Consider the following 17940-nt stretch of genomic DNA (forward strand, 5'->3'; position numbering starts at 1 on the left):
GATTATGAGCTGTGGCCCAAGCATATGTTCAAATTAATCTGACTCTTGCTCGTCACTCAGAAGTCACAGCAGCTCAAATTATTCCCTAGAAAACTGTTCTTCTTTAATTAATATTCTTGCCTAAATCTAGGGCTCTTGTTCATGTTGACCGACAATTCAAACTGTCATGTTAGTTGTCTCTTGCCACTGGTCATTTTTGTCATGTTTGGAGCCTTTCTTTCGGTGTATTCTTTATTTTACAGAGAGGCACTGCTGATAGTTAATTTAAGTAGAGGTAGGTATCTGCCATGGATTTAGTCTAGCTTAACTCACACATACTGTTCTCTGGGTCATGTTCTTCAGGTTTTTTGCCTGATCTCTGTAATGTTGAACACCACTTTCCCCCCTTCGTAATATATTTCGGCCAACAGGCCCTTCCAACTCACACATACTGATTTTTGTTCTGTCTTTTTTTTTACTGAATTCATTTTTGACAAGATTGGAACTATTGAATCATTTCCTTTCTTTTTTTGATCTCTTATAATTTAAACATTTGATTGTTTAAACTCTGGAATCACGAAAATATGAGGTGATTTGAGAGTAGCCGAAGTTCTTGATAAGATTGATTGTTTGCAGGGTAAGGTTTGGAACTGATGGGTGAAAGGTGAGTTCAGGAAATGATGGTTCAGAAGGATGGTGCAGTGCCTTGAGGAGGATTATGGACACTTATGGTGGTAGCTGATGTCTGATTGACAAGAGTCGGTCGTTTTCTTCTGTGTCAAAATTTCCTCTCTTAGGCTTCTGGTTTTGCTTAATTCCACAAGTTTAATGGTGGCTTCTTGTGGGTTAATAATCCACTCTTCCGCTGTTCTATGCTCCAACCGGTGGCTTGCAATTTGCTTCTGCTCCGAAATGGACAAATGGTCCATCGATACACTTGTTTGCGACTAGAATAAGGGAGAAATCACATCCTTGTACAAGCATGGAGCAATCCAAGTGGGAGATTTTTTGCATGTCCGAATGCAGAAACGCGGGGAGCTCTCAGCTCTATCCCATTGGTAAAATAAGCCATGTGTCACTAGTGGCATAACCACCGTCTGCTTGAACAAAGTCGTCCTGGCATAGTCATTGAGTGTCACAATTAATTTCTTCATCTAAAAATACTACTCCCTCCATTTCATAATTCATGTCTCAATTTTGCCTAAAAATGGATGTATCTATTCCTAAAAATCGTCTAAATACATGTAATATTTCGACAAAAATTATGGAATGGAGGGAGTACTACATACTGTTTACTCGATAATGCACTCCCTCCATTCCATAATTCTTGCCGTGGTTTTAATTCAAATTTGAACTAAAACAATGACAATAATTATGGAATAGAGGGAGTAGAATGCTATCTGAATTCTTCGGGTGTTTTGCTTTGATCTAGTCCATGCTAAAATCAACAATGGAATTTGGAGAACACGTTGGAATATCCATACAATATCTGTACGTGTTGAGTTACAATACTAAGGGTCTGTTTGGATTATCTATTATATAGATGCTTAAAAAGAGAGAAAAGAGCAAGCGTCCACACAAATGTCACACCCTCCAATGGGAAGTGTGATTTGGGGTGCTTAGATAACCAAAAACACTAATAGTTCACCTAAACACCAGACTCTAGGTTAAGCGTCGACACGACCTTTTGGGTTGGAAACAAACTTCGAACAAGCTACATGGCTAGGATTTTAGCCTTAGATCCATTTTTAAGAGTCTCGTTGGAGAAGGCCTTACATGTTTGAGTCGAACATATGTAATTCGGACCTAATATGTAAAGGCATGATCCTTAGATGTATGAGCAGACATGTGTACGGAGTTGTTGAAGCAAAGTCAATGAGTACCGTATGTCAGAGCCTTGGAAAGTACAATGTTGTGTATTTTGTGGTGATCTTTGAAAATCAAAATGCAGATGATAAAATATAGAAGAAGGCGGAGTGCCATGCCGGTGGGCATGTGGAAAAGACTATCCAAAAATTATGAAAAAATTACAAATTTGACTTAGTTTAACTAATTGCAACATAGGGTGTGTTTGGTTGCTTGCACCCGCCATGCATTTTCTTGTTTGTTTGGTTTCCTGGGCCGCATTAGGCACTTTGCAGCCCATATGCAAAAAGTTGCCTCCTAGCAGGATCTGGGATACGTCATCCTCCGCTGGCCACCACCTGCTGGTGTTTCTCCTCCCTCGATCTCCTCCCTCTCGTCCAGGAGCAGGCTGCGCTATCTCCTCCCCCCTGTGGCCCTGTCTCTCTCTTTCCCGACGGTTGGCGGCATCCCTCCCTCTCCTTCCTCGGCGCGACGACACCGGCTGTCCTGTATGCGATGTTGAGTGTGGCCTTGGCGGTGGCGGGTTAATTCGATCTACTATGGCGACTGATTGAGATGTTGGCTCAATTTCTTGCTGCAGCGAAGAACATCGGTCTCTTCGGTTAAAAACCGAAACCGAACTAAATTGTTCGGTTGACCGGAGCGTCGGTTACTTGTTTTCCAAAAGACCGATCGGTCATGAATCTCAGGAAACCGAGTTTCTTCAAAACCCGATGAACCGAACCGGTCTAACCGAATGCCCACCGGCTGTGGCCCGTACACATGGACATGGTCAGCAACTCAGCATCCATACTCGGTCCGGCTGGGCCAACTCGCGCACACGCGCACCTCCGGCCGGACCAAGCCGCACCGTAGCCCGTAGCTCGACCGCGGAGCCGGCGGCGGCGGTCGGGTGGAGCAGCTCGCCTTTGAACGCAGCCGCTGCCTGCCCACAGGAGCGGCCCCGCGATCTGCCGCGCCCCTCGAGAGCGACTCCTGGAAGGTGCGTGGCTGTTGCTGCTTCTATCGTTCGTAGTGTTCAGGTCGCATGCTTTTCTCTTTCATCAAATAAAGGAAGAAGGGTAGCGCCTTCGATACGACTGATGATTGTTATCCGCTGCGTCATTTGAAGATTTGTAGAACAGCGATGGGGAAAATCTGCACAGTGATGCTGTCTGTAATGTAGGACTCAGCGAAATGGACAGTTTTACATGGCACTCAGATTGCTAAAAGTTGTTTAGTTAGAAAATTGTGGGAAGCACAAAAACATAAGTCTGGTTAAGCAATTGTTTTGAACAACATCCTGTGACTGTGATGCCATTGCTAACACAATTGTCGATAGCGGAAAGTTCGTATCTGTCAAACCAACCATTTGACATTAGTTAGCTTGGCTTCAGTGAGTCATCCATTACTTGTGAAGCACTTCGCTTGCCGGAAGAAAGTGCACGAAAGCTTTCTAGCAGTCTCGATCTTTTGCTCGCAAATTTCTTACAACGTTCATTGTACGGATAGGATATCTTTCTTTGAAATTGCTTACCTAAAAGGAGACCAGGATGTTACATTTTTGTTTGACTACTTTGCATGATAGTAATGTTTGTGATGCTGGTTCAAACTTTAATATAGCAAAATCTTGACAGTATTAAATCATTGATGGATGAATTTTGTCAGCATTTCATTTAAATTGTTTTAGAAGGTCTCTTACGGCAGGTTCAATAAGCATGTAAATTTTAGATTATTTCTATCTTGTTCAACATTATGTGTTTGTCTTGTTACCAAGTTATTTAAAACTTCTATTATGCTGGAGATTATTGTACCTTTTCTTTTACCTGATCATGGGAAGTTCGGGATAGTTGTGTACAAGAAAATAAGTTTAATTAACATACTAGGGATGCAGTGGTATCAAAATGGATCCAGTATTTGTTGCTAGTTATGAAAACAAGCTAATGACTCGTGAAAGGTAGCTTCTACCTTCCTCATCTAATCTATATTTGTCTGCAAGACTTCTAACAGGTTGCATACTTAAAAGATCATGTTCACATTGCCGTATCCATATTCATCAGCACTGTCTTTTTAGAGTTACGTATGAACAATGACACTGAAAAATATTATAGCGTGAAGCTTCATGTATAATACTTTTACTTAATCCGATGTGATGCTGTCATGAAGAAGGAAATTTTGGTTTCTCGATGGTAAACATGAAATATCATGATAGGCAAATGAAAACGTGATCATCATATTTCTTATCTTGGTCTTGTCAACAACAGAGTACCTGACAGGTGGAGTTGTAGGGGTGTCATTTGTATGTGCCGGCACGTTGCTTGTCTCCAATTCTTCCAGCCTCCTACATCATTTTCACTTCTTTTCCTCTAACGACAGCATTTGCAAATTATAGTCTAGCTCACATTTTTCTGGTGCATAGTACATTAAAGAGAACATCTTTCTTCAAGATCCAAGTTCGGGCATGTGGAGCTAGTTCCAGCCAGTCCATGGTTTTATCGTTCATTTAATCAATGACTAGTTCCTCTGTCAACTGATAAGATTAAATTTTAGGTTTTGCTTGCTAATTTTCATATAATACCAGGTTGAGCGATCCTATGTCTCAGAACATGTCCCGTAAAAGTTTAGATAATGTTTCTAGAAATTCATCGGTTGTGGGCTATCGCTCATGAATATTTGCTTCCAATATATTGTGCAGTTTGTTGAAGGAAAGACAACGCTAAAATTGAAAATACTTAAATCTAATAGAAACTGTGATTAAGCTTACTGCCCTTTAGGACAAGCAAAAATAATCATACCAAAGTTAGTATGTTTCCTTGAAGGTGACAATTTTATAGTGGTTGTCGTACTCCCTTTTTATTTTGATCATGTTGGTGATCTAATAATTGATTGGCTAACTAAATCACTATTCTATCTTCATCTTCATGATTAATGCTTGCTAACTAATTATGGACGGTTGGTTTTTCCGAAGGCAATAGTTTGGCTTGTGTAGACAGTGAGTTACAGGGGTACAATAAGATTCGGTTCCTAATAAGGTAAACATACCAATGCTTCTTCTATTGGTGGAATTAGTTTCTTTTATGCATTATGGATTAATACTACTGCCAATGAAGTAACAACCAGTGTTCTTTCCCTGATAACTTAATGCTTATGTTGGTTTAACTGTATACTACAAGAAATCAGTTAGGTTAACAAGAGGTTTGTGGATTGAATTTTTCACCACAAACTGATATGGTGCTCTGGATGTTGCTGGAGAGCAGAGTTTCTTCTTCTAGGTTCTATGTGCAAGTATTTTTGTTCAGACACATTTTTTATCAAACACAATTTTAATATGATTTTGGAACCAAGAAAGGAGATTAAGTTGCTGGATAAGAACCATGATCCCAGTTTCAGACAACAAATGCTCATCCTGTGATAATTCACCTATCATCTTGTGCTGCTGTCTAATTTGGGTACCTTTGATTCTGCAGTAGGTTCGTTCTAGTTAGGGCTTGGCAAAATTATGTAGGTTTGATATGATACCTTTCCCTCAAGAAGAACCTTGTGATTGATTCCTTCTATGTCATGTGTGCATTTGTTGATTGTTATTATATAAAGAAACTAGAGCCATCCTCTGTGCTGCACTTCTGCCGAGGTTCACATCATTAACTAACTTCGTATTTGTGGCAGAGGCCTGTCTTTTTTATGTCCACCGTTTGCTCTTATAATGTGTGGGATAAGTTATGTTTATTGTGAAAGGGCTTTATTTGATGGAAATGAAATTTACTTCTGAAACACCTAGCGTTATGAAATTAAATGGCAGTCATGTTTGTAACTACATCATTATTAAGTCAAGTCTGTAAGAAATTGTTACAGTGAAATACAAGTAGGAAAGGCCTTTTGTTGTTAGTGACGGAGCTTGAACCAAAATGTTAATAATTGTAAAATATAATTATATTTTTTATAACTTGCTTTTGATTGATATATAAGTAAAAAAATACTTAACAACGAGTTTTGCAGTTAGGAGGCGCCCTGGCCCTAATTAAGCTCCTCCCCTGTTGATTGTGCTATTTGAAGTTGAACAGAACAATCCTACTACGCCTACGTCATTGATGGATGAGAGAGATTGACCCGTAACTACTCTTGGTGACTGATTGATAGAATTGCATCAATACCAAACTGAGTCTTACTGATAAAGTTATCAAATTATTCAACACCATCACCGAAACAACGACGAAACCAAAGTAGCCGTTCACATCAAAGTTGTTTGTAAGAAACTTAGGCACGCAATCGCTTGTTGTCAGCATCCTTGCCCCATTTCGAAGATTTGTTAGCTAAGCATTCATGCACTCACACCCAACCTAACAGGAATATATAATTGCATATTTTACTTTGGCCATTCACTTGGAGATTTGAAATGTGGAGTATCTGGATTTCTTGTAGATGAGTGCATTCGCAGGAGTAGCTTTCATGGTCATAGAAGATAGACGTTGAACTTCCATTCTATCCTTATGTATTGTGCCTTTTTTTTGTGTCCTTTCACTTTCCTTTTAATCATTAGAGGAAATACATGAACTATTTTGTTTTCACATCTGACTAGTAGCAAGTTAGAGATTGCTTACTCGATATATCCATGGATATTAGTAGCAACATAAGTATGTACTCTCTTTGTGTAGTACTCGTAACAATACTGCAGTTCAGTAATGTTGGGAGACAGAACTCAAAAATATTTGTTGTTCAATGGCACATAAACGGAAATGTAGCAACGGATGTTTTGTGGGATTCTGGGAGATAGATGGAGAGTAGATGGGAAGGAAGAAGAGACTAAAGAAATGCTTCCATTTATTATTCTGGGAGATAGAATGCTATGCGTTCAGTGCCTAATAAATAATTGTTCTGGCATGCAGCTTTTTATTGTCCGAATTAGGCATACAGGCTGATTATGGATAACTGGATCTCTTCAGGCATAGTGAATCATGAACCGAATTAATAAAAAATATTGTTTTTTTCGGTTAGTACTAGTTCGTATCTGCTATCCGTTTTTCAGTTGCACTAATGCAGGAACGTCTTAGAGACAGGTTCTCCACAATCTGTTGACTAGATGTAGCAGAAATTTAATATCTTCACTTGGACGTGCAGAAATTTCTCTCTACCTAACATGCATTTAAATTTTGAATACTCACCACTAAGATTTCTAGGAAAAGGATGAAGGGATGCAGAACTCAGCTTTTATCTCAAAAGCATTATCCATTTTTTTTTTGTCAAAGTTGGAGAAAAATTAGGCATCGTCGGGTATTTTCTCAATTCATGACAACAATTTTTCAAAGTCATGAGAGGAAAAGTTAGGAGATGGAAAGTTTCTGGTTTACTGCTTTGTTTAAGATGCATAATGGCTGTATTTGGATGATATTTTTTTTTCTTCTAACAGAGAAGAACTGAATCCAAAGGTTTCCGCGGATGCAAGGCGCGTCAGAAATCAGATTTAGCGCAGCATTCTGCTCTCTCATGGTTTCAGAGAAGCTAGTACCCACATGGGTTTTCAGTCTGGACACATATTCTGTAGTTGTGGCAAGAAATCTCTACTTTACTTGCTGGTTGTTTCACTTTTAGGTGTTCTTAGGTAAGAAAAACATGCCAATACAGATATATGATGTTTGTTAGATAACAGCGACACAAATGTCATCGCTGTCTGTTAGGGAACAATATCAATTGGTGCACTACAAACAAGAAAGCTATTGCTTGTTCAGTTCCTGTCTCTTATTCTTTTCTTTCGCCCCATTCCGTTCTCACTCTGTTCATTCTTGGACAAAGCTTAACCTGAATGTGTTCTTTCATCTTTTCTGCAGGAAAACATATCTGCACCAACCATGACAAGACCAACGGGGGCAGTGTTCTAAAAGGCGGCAGTGACAATATTCTCCGGCGATCAGTGCCAGATTCCAGAGTGTTTCCAAATTATATCTACGAGCTTGCTATTCTTCCATATGGCAGAGATTCCTTCTGTACTTGACACTTTTTTTGTCAGTGTTTTACTGTTTGTACATGTTTCTGACAACTCGTGTTGAATTGTAAGTGTATTTTACTGACAATTTTTATGGCGTCTTACTCCCTATCAGAGGTAAAAATTGTTTTGCGCAAAACTGTAATTGATCAAATGGAAAAAAAAATAGTAAAAATTTATACTTCCTCCGTGCAACAAAGGATGTCTCGACTTTGACTAAATTTGAATGCATCTATACACTGAATCATGTTTAAATTTAGTTTTTTCGGCGAATTTCATTTGGATAGCCCAAAACCGATGCCCGCAGAGAGAAATGCCTCATTTCGGCCCAATATTCGTGCAACCATTTGGATAGGCCCAGCCCGGGAGGGGAAACCGGAAAACACACACTGAAATCCCCAACCTAAAACCCTTCTTCCAGACGACCTCACCCCGGAGAAAGCGAAGGCGAAGGCGGCGAGGGTGAAGAAAGCATCATGGTGGTGCGGATCCGGCTCGCGCGGTTCGGCTGCCGGAACCGGCCGTTCTACCGGGTGATGGCCGCTGACAGCCGCTCCCCGCGCGACGGCAAGCACCTCGAGGTCCTCGGCTACTACAACCCGCTCCCCGGTGAGAGTCCCCCCTCCCGCCCCCACCTCAAAGTCCCGCTCGATCTGTTCGAGTAGCTCGTTATACCCGATTATTGATTTCGACGAATCGGCTCCGCTAGCTCTGGTCGTACGTGCGAAGGATTTGTGATGCGATTTTGTGCGTGCGTAGGAGCTTTAGTGATACCCGAAGATTAGCTGATGAGGAAATGTGTGCCTTCTATTGCTGTTTGCAGGGAAGGATGGTGGCAAGAGAATGGGGCTGAAATTCGACCGAGTCAAGTGAGTTCTGCTTGCTGTTGGTTTACATTTCAGAGGTCATTGCTCAATTTTGTTACCTTTTGGAGAAAAAATCGCGTAATACAGCTTTGGCTGCACCTAGTACAGAAGTACCATTGCTTTATTGTTTATTCATCCCTGAAATGTTAAGCTTTGATGGAGGGTTGTGCATTTTAGATGTTAAATCTAAATAAATGGGGGGTGATTTAGTCTTATGGGCCTTGCCATCTCATGCTGAGGCAGTACCTTGTATCATTGGGGTCTTGGGGATGTTGAGAAGGTAAAGAAAAAGAAAACAAGTGAAGCTGCACTATGCTAGTTGATTATGTTGCAAATTAGCAAGTATCATTCGCTCATTCTACCCTCACTGCCTTCCTCGGGGAAAAATAAAATACAGATGTGACCATGTAATGAATAAATTCGGGCATTTCGAGCCGTGAGATGTGCTTGATTGCATCTATAGCAGAGCTAATGAGCATCTGCTACCAATATGCTAGGCATTTTTTACTGCCTGCCCTAGAAGACTACATAACACCATACAAGTGATACCATACAACTATACTTCTATTGTAGGTACTGGCTGTCTGTTGGGGCTCAGCCATCAGATCCTGTGCAGCGCATCCTCTTCCGTGCTGGGGTTCTACCTCCACCTCCATTGCTAGCTATGGGCCGGAAGGGTGGACCTCGTGATAGGAACCCCATTCATCCGATGACTGGGCGTCCCTTGAATCTGGAGGGTGTCACAATTGTTGATGATCCCAATGCTACTGAAGGGGATGCTGAAGAATCTACAGAACCTACGTTGGAGGCGTGATTGATTTTCTGTTATGCCATATAGATTGGTGCTGCAAGACAAAAGAACTTGTTTGTTGTGCTTCTGATAAGATTATGAGCGACATTTTAGTTATGTAACTCTCCACTGTCTGCCTTTCTAGAAATGCTGCACCATGAGTTCTACTCTGTTGTCTCCTAATATGCTTCCTTTTGAATGGATTATGCATGGTATAAATTGCACCTTCAATGAGTTCCTGTGAGTTGTTAATGGATGCTCAGTTTCACAAATAATCGTTCTGTAAAGCACACAACAACAATTTGGGAAGAATCAACATATGCTTGACAATTCCAATATGTGATCCAATCAGATCTTATGCTTTATCTGATCTAGTTGCAAAGGCCATATATTGCTTGATCATGGAGCTAAAGAAGGTGCACTTTTTTACCATCCGTATGGATACGTGTGATGTTTGCTCGTGTTGGATGTTTTCTTGTGTGGTTCCTTGTAGGTCTTTACTGCCATAACGGGTTTGTATTCCGACTCCAACACGTGAAATTAAAGAGCACAGAGGAGATGTTTATTTTAGATGACAGGGGTGATGTTCAGAACTGAATAAAACAAACTAGATATACCATTAGACAAAACAGTATCTCCCTTGGTAAAAACAAGACAGCACTCAAAATACTCCTTTGGCATAACATTGACAAATAATATTAAGAAGAAAAGACGCCAAGTTACCTGAATGAAATGTTTGGTATTCCTCCGTGCAACAGAAGATGTCTCAAGTTTGTAAAAATTTAGATGTATCTAAACATGACTTAGTGGATAGATGCATTCAAATTTGGACAAAGTTGAGACATTTTTTGTTGGACGGAGGGAGTACAAAAAGAAGAGATCAAAGTGTACCTCACTGAATTACAGTGGACAGGTAGGAAGTTCACATCATTTTCATGCTGTTATCCTGACAGTTGCTAATGATATAGCTCAGCACAATTTCCTGTTCCTGCATTCGACCGAGACAAATGTGCTCTGCCTGTCCAACTGCTGGAACAGGCTATACAGATCAAAGACTAGTTAAGACTTGAGACTCACAAAACAGAGCATGTTTGACCAGGAATCAAGGTATTTCTTTTCTTGTTTGGGGCTAACGCCACCATGTCACCATCACAAGCCTGCATCGTCCCAAAAGGCATTTCTTCATCCCTAGGCCACCCCACCCACGCAAACATGCCAAACCAAGCTCACCAAGTCAAGCCTTCTCTGCCTGGTTTGAAGCTCTGCAACACTCCCCCCCCCCTCCCCTCTCTCTCATATTTAAATCCTGGAGCTTCGTCTCAAATGTGTTCTTCTCTCTTCCGATCAACATCACGTCGGGCCCAGAGCCATCTCACCATGGGACAGCCAAGCCGCCATTACCACTGCAACAAGCTCAGGCTCGGAGTCGTGGTGCTGCTGGCGTGGGCGCCATGGCTGCCGGTGTCGGCGGGCACGACGACGTTCACCATCTCCAACTACTGCCCCTACACGATCTGGCCTGGCACGCTGGCGGGCTCCGGGACGCCGCAGCTGTCCACGACGGGGTTCGAGCTCGGGCCGGGCCAGACGGCCCGGCTCGCGGCGCCCGCGGGGTGGTCGGGCCGGATGTGGGCGCGCACCGGGTGCGTGTTCGACGCGTCCGGCGCCGGTACGTGCCAGACGGGCGACTGCGGCGGTCGGGTCGACTGCCGCGGCGCCGGCGCCACCCCGCCCGCCACGCTGTTCGAGGTCACGCTGGCCAAGGCCGCCGTCGGCGCCGGAGCCGGGACCCAGGACTTCTACGACGTGAGCCTCGTCGACGGGTACAACCTCCCCGTCGTAGCCATCCCGCGCGCGGCCCAAGCCCAAGCCCAGGCTTGCAACGCCACCGGCTGCATGGCCGACCTCAACCGCTGTAAGCGCTTTGCTCTGTTCTCAGTCACCGGCTTCCAGGCCATGCGCCGCCAATGCCATTGCCATTGCCATTGCCGGCTCTGATCATTTGATGGATATCTATCAATGTCAGCGTGCCCGAAGGAGCTGCAGGTGGAGTGCGGGGCCGGGGCGATCGCGTGCAGGAGCGCGTGCGAGGCGTTCGGGGAGGAGAGGTACTGCTGCAGCGGCGCCTACGACACGCCGGGGGCCTGCAAGCCGACGGCCTACTCGTCCATCTTCAAGGCGGCGTGCCCGCGCGCCTACAGCTACGCCTACGACGACAGCACCAGCACCTTCACCTGCAACGCCGCCGACTACACCGTCGCCTTCTGCCTCCCGACCTCCGGGTCAGTTTGTTTCTTACATTGTTTCTTCCTACACGTCTGTACTTGTGTTACTCAAGCTGTCAAAACAAAACAAAAAAATGTGTTACTCAATGCGCTTGCTTCCTGAATCCTGACTCGATTTCTTGTTGCAGGATAAAGGAATCTGAGGCTGTGTTCCTCGGCGCACAGATCGACAGCGGCGGCCACGGGACCGGCGGCCAAGGCGATGCGCCGCCGGCGTTCGGCAACGGTGGCGCGGGTGCGTATAAACCACCGGTTTACGGCAGCAGCAACAACGATGACGGCGATGGAGGTGCTTATAGTTATAGGCCGCCGGTTTACAACTACGGCCGCGGAGGCGATCGTGTACCGCCGGCGATGGCGGCCTCGTCGGCGATCACGAGACACGTTGTCCGGCCATGGCTTCCACTCCTGCTGCTCGTCTTCTCTTTCTGACCGCGCTCGATCTGTCGCCCTGCTGCGACTTGTGCTTGCATGTTTCGAGTACGTGCGGCCCCGGAGCGATCAAGAATCGGGAGCTCACCTTGATTAGTTAGATGCTAGGCTCCAATATTCGTTAAGATCGCGTCCATTTTATGCTGATCGATCGATCGTTGAAGTAAAATTGGCAATTGACAGTGCAGATGCTAATTAAGTCAGATTTCAGGCTAACTCTTCAGATAATGCATATGCTCTAAGTCATGGTATAACTACCAGAAAGTTGCAAAAAAAAAATTAAAAAATGTTGAGGGCATTCATACATGACAAACCGAGAAACGAAAAGGATAAATCGAGATGTGAACAGTACCAAATTAGAATGCGTTGGGAATAGCATTTTCTGCTACTATCCACAGTTCAATTTGTCTTTTTTTTTGTTCCTTCATGCATGTACTGAATTTTGAAATTGAAATTTGTAGCATCATAGATGTAACTTGTACCGATCTACTTAATATGTGGCTTAGTTTCAAAAACAAAAACTTAATATGGCCGCGGTGCAGCTTGTCTCCTTCCATCTTTTGGCCTTGATTTTTCGATCAAAGGCTTTTAAGGCCTGCCCGGCTTTATTAGAAAGCCTAAGAGGTTCTGCTAAGGTTACCAGCGATACAAGTCATACACCATCCAGATCCAACAAGACCAACAGCTAATATTCAAGGAAACTACTGACAAAACCATGATCTTTTGGCCTTGATACTGATGGCCGCACTGGAGAGTGGAGATAATGCACACCGCCACACGCTATATATGATTCTCTTTGGGCCAAAATGATCGACAAAGGTTAAAACTCGTAAGCACGCCAGAGAGTCAGAAGAATACACTGCGCAGGTGCCACACAAGACACAACACTATTAATGTCCAGAAAACTCACAGATCAACCAAAGCCACAAATAGAAGTCTAAAAGTTGTACGACAATGCATTGATCATGCATCAATCGAAATACCGGACATCATGTCGCTTGGATCATTTTCATAATCCATATCATCTTAGTAGGTCTTGGCATTCCCCATCGGGTTGCCCTCGAACCGGGAGATCCTGAAGTGCTGGAGCTCCACTCCGGCCTCCGACGCGGTCCGAGCCTCGCCGTCCAATGCCATCTCTGCGAGTATCCTGCCGATAGCCGGGCCCATCTTAAACCCGTGCCCGGAGAACCCAGCGCCAACCACCACGTCCTTCCCGAACTCCTCCCCGCCAAGGAAATCGATCACGAAGTCATCGTCGGGGGTCATGGAGTACATGCACGGCTGCCGGAGCACCGGCCCGCCGGCGGTGTCCACGCATTCCGGCATCACCTCGTCGATCCACTGCGCCACGGGGCCCACCAGCCCTCCTTCGCCTTCGCCCGTGGCGGCGGCCCAGTCCCTCCGGTCCGGGTCACACTGTGGCCCTCCGTGCATGCAAATCTTGATCAGGCCCGGGTACTCCATCGACGGCGTGCTGTAGATGTGCGTGTCACCGTAGCCGGCGAACGTTGGGAAGCCGGCCTCCGCCGCGAGCTCGTGCTCGTGGCCTGGCTTCACCTTCCAGTAGCAGATGAGTGTGTGGAGAGGCTGCACCGGCAGGTCCATGCTGTCGCCGGTGACCGATTTCACCAGCTTGCGCGTCCACGCGCCCACCGTGATGATACACTTGCCGCCGTGGAACTCCTCGCCGCTTGATGTCCGAACCACGATCACTTCTTCTCCTTATATATATAGAAAGAAGAATTTATTTTCATGAGTTAGCAGAATTAATATATCGAGGAAATTATTGGTTGGAGGTGAGATGAAGGACACGAGGTAACCCGTCACTCACCTTGGTTCTTGGCGATGTCGACCACCTCGACCCCGTCCCTGACGACGGCGCCCATCCTGACAGCGAGCGCCTGGAACATGGCCACGGCTTTGGTGGCCTTGATGACCCCGCCGAGCTCGCTCTTCGCGGCCGTCCATCCGTCGGGCACCCTGAAGGCGTCCGCCCACGCCGGCCGCTCCCTCGCCGCGTCCGCGCCCGGGATCTCGGTAGCGGCCCCGTTGGCGATGGCCGCGAGGAGCGCGGGCTGGTGGCGCGGGCCCAGATCCAGGTGCGTCGTGGGCGTGAGGACGCGGTAGCCGGCGTCGCGCTGGGCTTCGTCCCAGAGGCGGTGGGAGAGGCGCACCATGGGCGGGTAGTAGGCCTCCGCGTAGGTGACCCTGCTGGCGCGTGACTCGCCGTGCGAGGAGCCCCGGTGGTGGAGGAGGTCGAAGCGGTCCAGGAGGAGCACGCGCGCGCCGCGGGACGCCGCCGCGTGCGCCGCGCAGCTGCCCATGATCCCCGCGCCCACCACGATCACGTCGTACCGCCGGGAGGACCCGGACGCCGGCGCAGCCATGGGCGATGTGCGTGCGTCTGTTAGAGATTTATGGTTGGGGATCAGAGATAGGATAGAAGGCACTGGAGGCATATTATATCTCCGGAACCTGTTAGAGATTTATGGTTGAAAATCTCGGTTAAACTGATTCTATTTTATCTCAAATCCCAGATATATTACATCTCTAACAGAACCTACATTGGAGTCGTGATCTTTTTTTTTGACCAAAGACAGCAACGCTGCTTTCAATATATTAAGAGAAGAGTTACAGAAATAAAAGAGCAATCCAAAATAGCTTACACGACGATCATCGTCACAACAACAACAACGCACACATGCATCGCTAGAGGAGCACTCCTAATGCAATCGAAAGGCCAAGACATTGCAACATACACAAACTTCTACGCCAACTTAGCTTTCATCACCACGGCTAACGGAGCAACAGGCCAACGAGTGTAGCAGGCATGGTCGAAGGACCTCACACCGCCGAGACCATAGTCGAAGGTCGATGTGAAGTCGAGACCTCACCGCACACGAACCTTGACCACCGTAGGACAACCCCGAGGATTGCGAATAGAAGCTGGTCATTCACGCCGTCGAAAGGCACCGATCAGCCGAGGCAACACCAGGAACGCGAAGCTCTTCACGAAGCACGAACATAAGATCGACGACAACCGAAGAGGAAGAGGAAAGGCCGCTCCCGATCATCCACCAACGCCACCCCACCTGCAAGGAGTCGACAGATCCAAGACAACGTCTCCATGGAGATTACGACACAAACGTGATGCCGCTGCCCGGTCCACAGGACCTTGGATTTTCACCCGGATCTGAGAGAGAGGCCACCACAATGCCTCCAAGGAGGGCTACGGCACCCGCAGGTATCGTCATTGCCGGAACCGGCGAAGGCCGGTCCGAGATTTCTCCCGGCCTCTCCCATCCATGCAGGGACAATAACGTGGACAAGGAGAAAAAGAGTGGAGGCGGCCTAAGCTGCAGACCACCCATACGACGAAGGGAGCTACCGGACCACCGAGGGGGAGCGCCACCCCCGAGCCCTAGACCTGCCAGCGTTGAGCCTGCCGCCGAGAAGCCCCAACCGCCCCAGATCTAGACAAGAAGTCACAAATCCTGGCGGTTGCAGTAGAACCCGGCCAATCGCCGCCTTCCACCGGGCACCAAAGCCCCCACGACGGCGCGCAGCGCCCTCGCTTCTCCGGCACGCCGGCCAGGCCGCTGTTGCGCTGAAGGCTGCCTCTGGCCGTGAAGAAGACCGTCGCGACCATCCCCGACCACCACCTTTGGAGGCAGCCGGGGGCCGCCGCCACCACGGCGAGGAGGAGGACGGAGAGGAGAGAGCCGGCGGTGGCTAGGTCTGGAACCCCCTGAGTCGCCTCTAAGGAGGCATGATTAATTTTCTGTTCTATCATATAGAATAGGGCTGCAAGACAAAAAAAAAAGAAGTTCTTTTTTGCGCTTCTGATGAGATTAACTCTCTTTTGTTTGCCTTTCTAGAAATGCTGCAGCATGAGTCCTACTACGTTGTCTCCTAATGTGGTCGCATTATGCATATTATAAATTGCATCTTCAGTGAGTTCAGCTTGACAGATAATCATTCTGTAAAGCACACACTAACAATATGTGGAGAACCAACATATACCTGACAATTCCAATGTGATCATTCCTTCTGTTTCATCCAATCAGATCCGATGCTTTTTTTTTCCTGATCTGGTTACAAGGCATCCTCTGTGTCCAAGGGACGCTTTCTCCTGCTACCTTCACATTCTCGCTACCTAGGAGCTTGGGAAGAAGCACAACATGCACACAGATTTTTCCGAACATTTCAGCTCTTCCTGTGGTGATCATCTCTCGCATTAAGGATCAAGCCTGCAGCTGGATCCTCACCGAGGCCAAAGACCTCGCCGGTCTAGCTAGTACCCAAGAATCATCTTATCCCTTCGTTGGGTCGTGTGTTTTGTTGCTCTCCTGTGTTGTGCCTATGCTTTACCTAGTCAAAGCTTGTAATAACTATTTAAAAAAAGAATGATCTTTGGCTTGCCCTTTTCTCTTTCTTGAACGATTAATATGGTATGGAGAGAGTAGAAACATTAATCTAAGCGCGCAAAATATTTCCGGAAAATAAAAGAATCTCATGAAGCTAGGGATAGCCATACATCATCCTCTATTGGGTGGGCACAACCCCACATGGAAGGATTTGGATTCTTTTCTTTACATTCTAAAATTCAGAAAATTCCAAAGCTTGCATGATACTTAGTAGTTTAGTGAGATACCAATTTATAAGGTGAAACTTTTGTCGTCTTCGAACATGTTATAGATCCACATAAACTTGTACGTACTACTAACACATGGCATGGGTGTCCGTGGATTTTTGTCGTAATTATTTGAGTAAATTTCAAGGAACTACACTCCTTGAGGCAGCCTTCTCACAGAACCACATTTTTTGAAAAATTTCTCGCAGAATCACACTTCTTCCGCCTAATCTTCTTAGTTACCCAAAACCGATGTTTAAGCGCATTTGACATTTTTTCTTACATGTGGGGCCCACTGTCAGGTCCATCCCATTTATGCATTTACCCCCGTATATTTTCACATTTAGAGCCTGTTTGGGAGGGCTCCACTTCACAGCTTCAGCAGTGGAGCAGGTGAAGTCGTCCCAAACACTCTAAACTTCACCACATAGCTGAAGAGAAGCCATATAACTCTCTAGTTCATTTTACTGGAGCCAAGAAAGAGGTGATTCACCTGCTCCACTTCACCTAAAGTTGAAATAATTTACCCACCAATGCCATTAGTGAACCGAACCGTTATCTTTCTATCCCCACGCCTGACTCCTCGTCTACCCCAACGCCCAATCCCCATCCATCCCCATCCATCGACAGAAAGAGGCGGAGACGGGCAAAACCAAGGCGGCTCATCTGCAGCCCTAGCAGAGCCGGCCGCGCTGCTCCCGCCGGAATCCTTCTCCGGCAACCTCCCGCCCTCGTTCTCCCGCGACCTCCCGCCCACGTTCTCCTGCGATCCCGCTTCAATCTCGTTCGCCCTCGAGCCCGCCCTTCAAGTGATTCGCCGCCGCCAAGGGGATTCGCCGCCACGGAGAAGGTAACAACTTCGTCGTCCCCCTCCTAACAGCTAAGCTAAGTTGCCATTCCCACATCTAGGACCCTGACCGGAGCTAGCTATTCCCTTTTTTTTGTGACAAACAGAAGCCGCGTCCTCTCTGATTTCGCCTCTGAACTCAGCCTTCCTCTCCATTAACAGTAACCGAATGTGCTACCTAATTTTGCAGAACATTACCACAGTTCACAGCTGAAGTAATCTAGTCCATCGATGATCCATAATGGAAAGAAACCAAAAAAAAGACAGCAAACAAAGAAAATGA

General features: G+C 46.1%; 3 protein-coding genes across 4 annotated transcripts; 2 read left to right on the forward strand and 1 right to left on the reverse strand.

Annotated features, from left to right (window-relative positions):
- Positions 1-8183: 8183 nt before the first annotated feature.
- Positions 8184-9729, forward strand: LOC100834253 (30S ribosomal protein S16-2, chloroplastic/mitochondrial). The gene is made up of 3 exons (XM_003578313.4): positions 8184-8410; positions 8625-8670; positions 9241-9729. Exons 1-3 carry the CDS (start codon positions 8278-8280, stop codon positions 9479-9481), a joined length of 420 nt encoding a protein of 139 aa, XP_003578361.1. The 5' UTR covers positions 8184-8277; the 3' UTR covers positions 9482-9729.
- Positions 9730-10773: 1044 nt separating this feature from the next.
- Positions 10774-13079, forward strand: LOC100837206 (thaumatin-like protein 1b). The gene is made up of 3 exons (XM_010241112.3): positions 10774-11372; positions 11484-11739; positions 11871-13079. The coding sequence occupies exons 1-3, from the start codon at positions 10781-10783 to the stop codon at positions 12172-12174; spliced, it is 1152 nt and encodes a 383-aa protein (XP_010239414.2). The 5' UTR covers positions 10774-10780; the 3' UTR covers positions 12175-13079.
- Positions 12936-14621, reverse strand: LOC100834553 (probable sarcosine oxidase). Of its 2 annotated transcripts, none has more exons than XM_010240019.3 (2): positions 14009-14621; positions 12936-13892 (listed from the first exon to the last, which is right to left on the reverse strand). In XM_010240019.3, exons 1-2 carry the CDS (start codon positions 14562-14564, stop codon positions 13201-13203), a joined length of 1248 nt encoding a protein of 415 aa, XP_010238321.3. In that variant the 5' UTR covers positions 14565-14621; the 3' UTR covers positions 12936-13200. The 2 variants fall into 2 exon arrangements, with proteins under 2 accessions (XP_010238321.3, XP_003578362.3); XM_003578314.4 differs by having other exon boundaries at positions 12936-13898.
- Positions 14622-17940: the final 3319 nt, after the last annotated feature.

The sequence above is a fragment of the Brachypodium distachyon genome, chromosome 4 (genome assembly GCF_000005505.3).
Source record: "Brachypodium distachyon strain Bd21 chromosome 4, Brachypodium_distachyon_v3.0, whole genome shotgun sequence".
Classification (NCBI taxonomy): Eukaryota; Viridiplantae; Streptophyta; class Magnoliopsida; order Poales; family Poaceae; genus Brachypodium; species Brachypodium distachyon.

What these genes read in the sequence shown, in the direction of transcription:
- LOC100834253 (XM_003578313.4), top strand. Translation starts at nt 8,278, where the DNA reads ATGGTGGTGCGGATCCGGCTCGCGCGGTTCGGCTGCCGGAACCGGCCG. An exon ending in CTACTACAACCCGCTCCCCG is followed by an intron (nt 8,411 to 8,624) that starts GTGAGAGTCCCC and finishes TGCTGTTTGCAG; the next exon opens with GGAAGGATGGTGGCAAGAGA. An exon ending in CTGAAATTCGACCGAGTCAA is followed by an intron (nt 8,671 to 9,240) that starts GTGAGTTCTGCT and finishes CTTCTATTGTAG; the next exon opens with GTACTGGCTGTCTGTTGGGG.
- LOC100837206 (XM_010241112.3), top strand. Translation starts at nt 10,781, where the DNA reads ATGTGTTCTTCTCTCTTCCGATCAACATCACGTCGGGCCCAGAGCCAT. An exon ending in CATGGCCGACCTCAACCGCT is followed by an intron (nt 11,373 to 11,483) that starts GTAAGCGCTTTG and finishes TATCAATGTCAG; the next exon opens with CGTGCCCGAAGGAGCTGCAG. An exon ending in TTCTGCCTCCCGACCTCCGG is followed by an intron (nt 11,740 to 11,870) that starts GTCAGTTTGTTT and finishes TTCTTGTTGCAG; the next exon opens with GATAAAGGAATCTGAGGCTG.
- LOC100834553 (XM_003578314.4), bottom strand. Translation starts at nt 14,564, where the DNA reads ATGGCTGCGCCGGCGTCCGGGTCCTCCCGGCGGTACGACGTGATCGTG. An exon ending in CGACATCGCCAAGAACCAAG is followed by an intron (nt 13,899 to 14,008) that starts GTGAGTGACGGG and finishes TATATATATAAG; the next exon opens with GAGAAGAAGTGATCGTGGTT.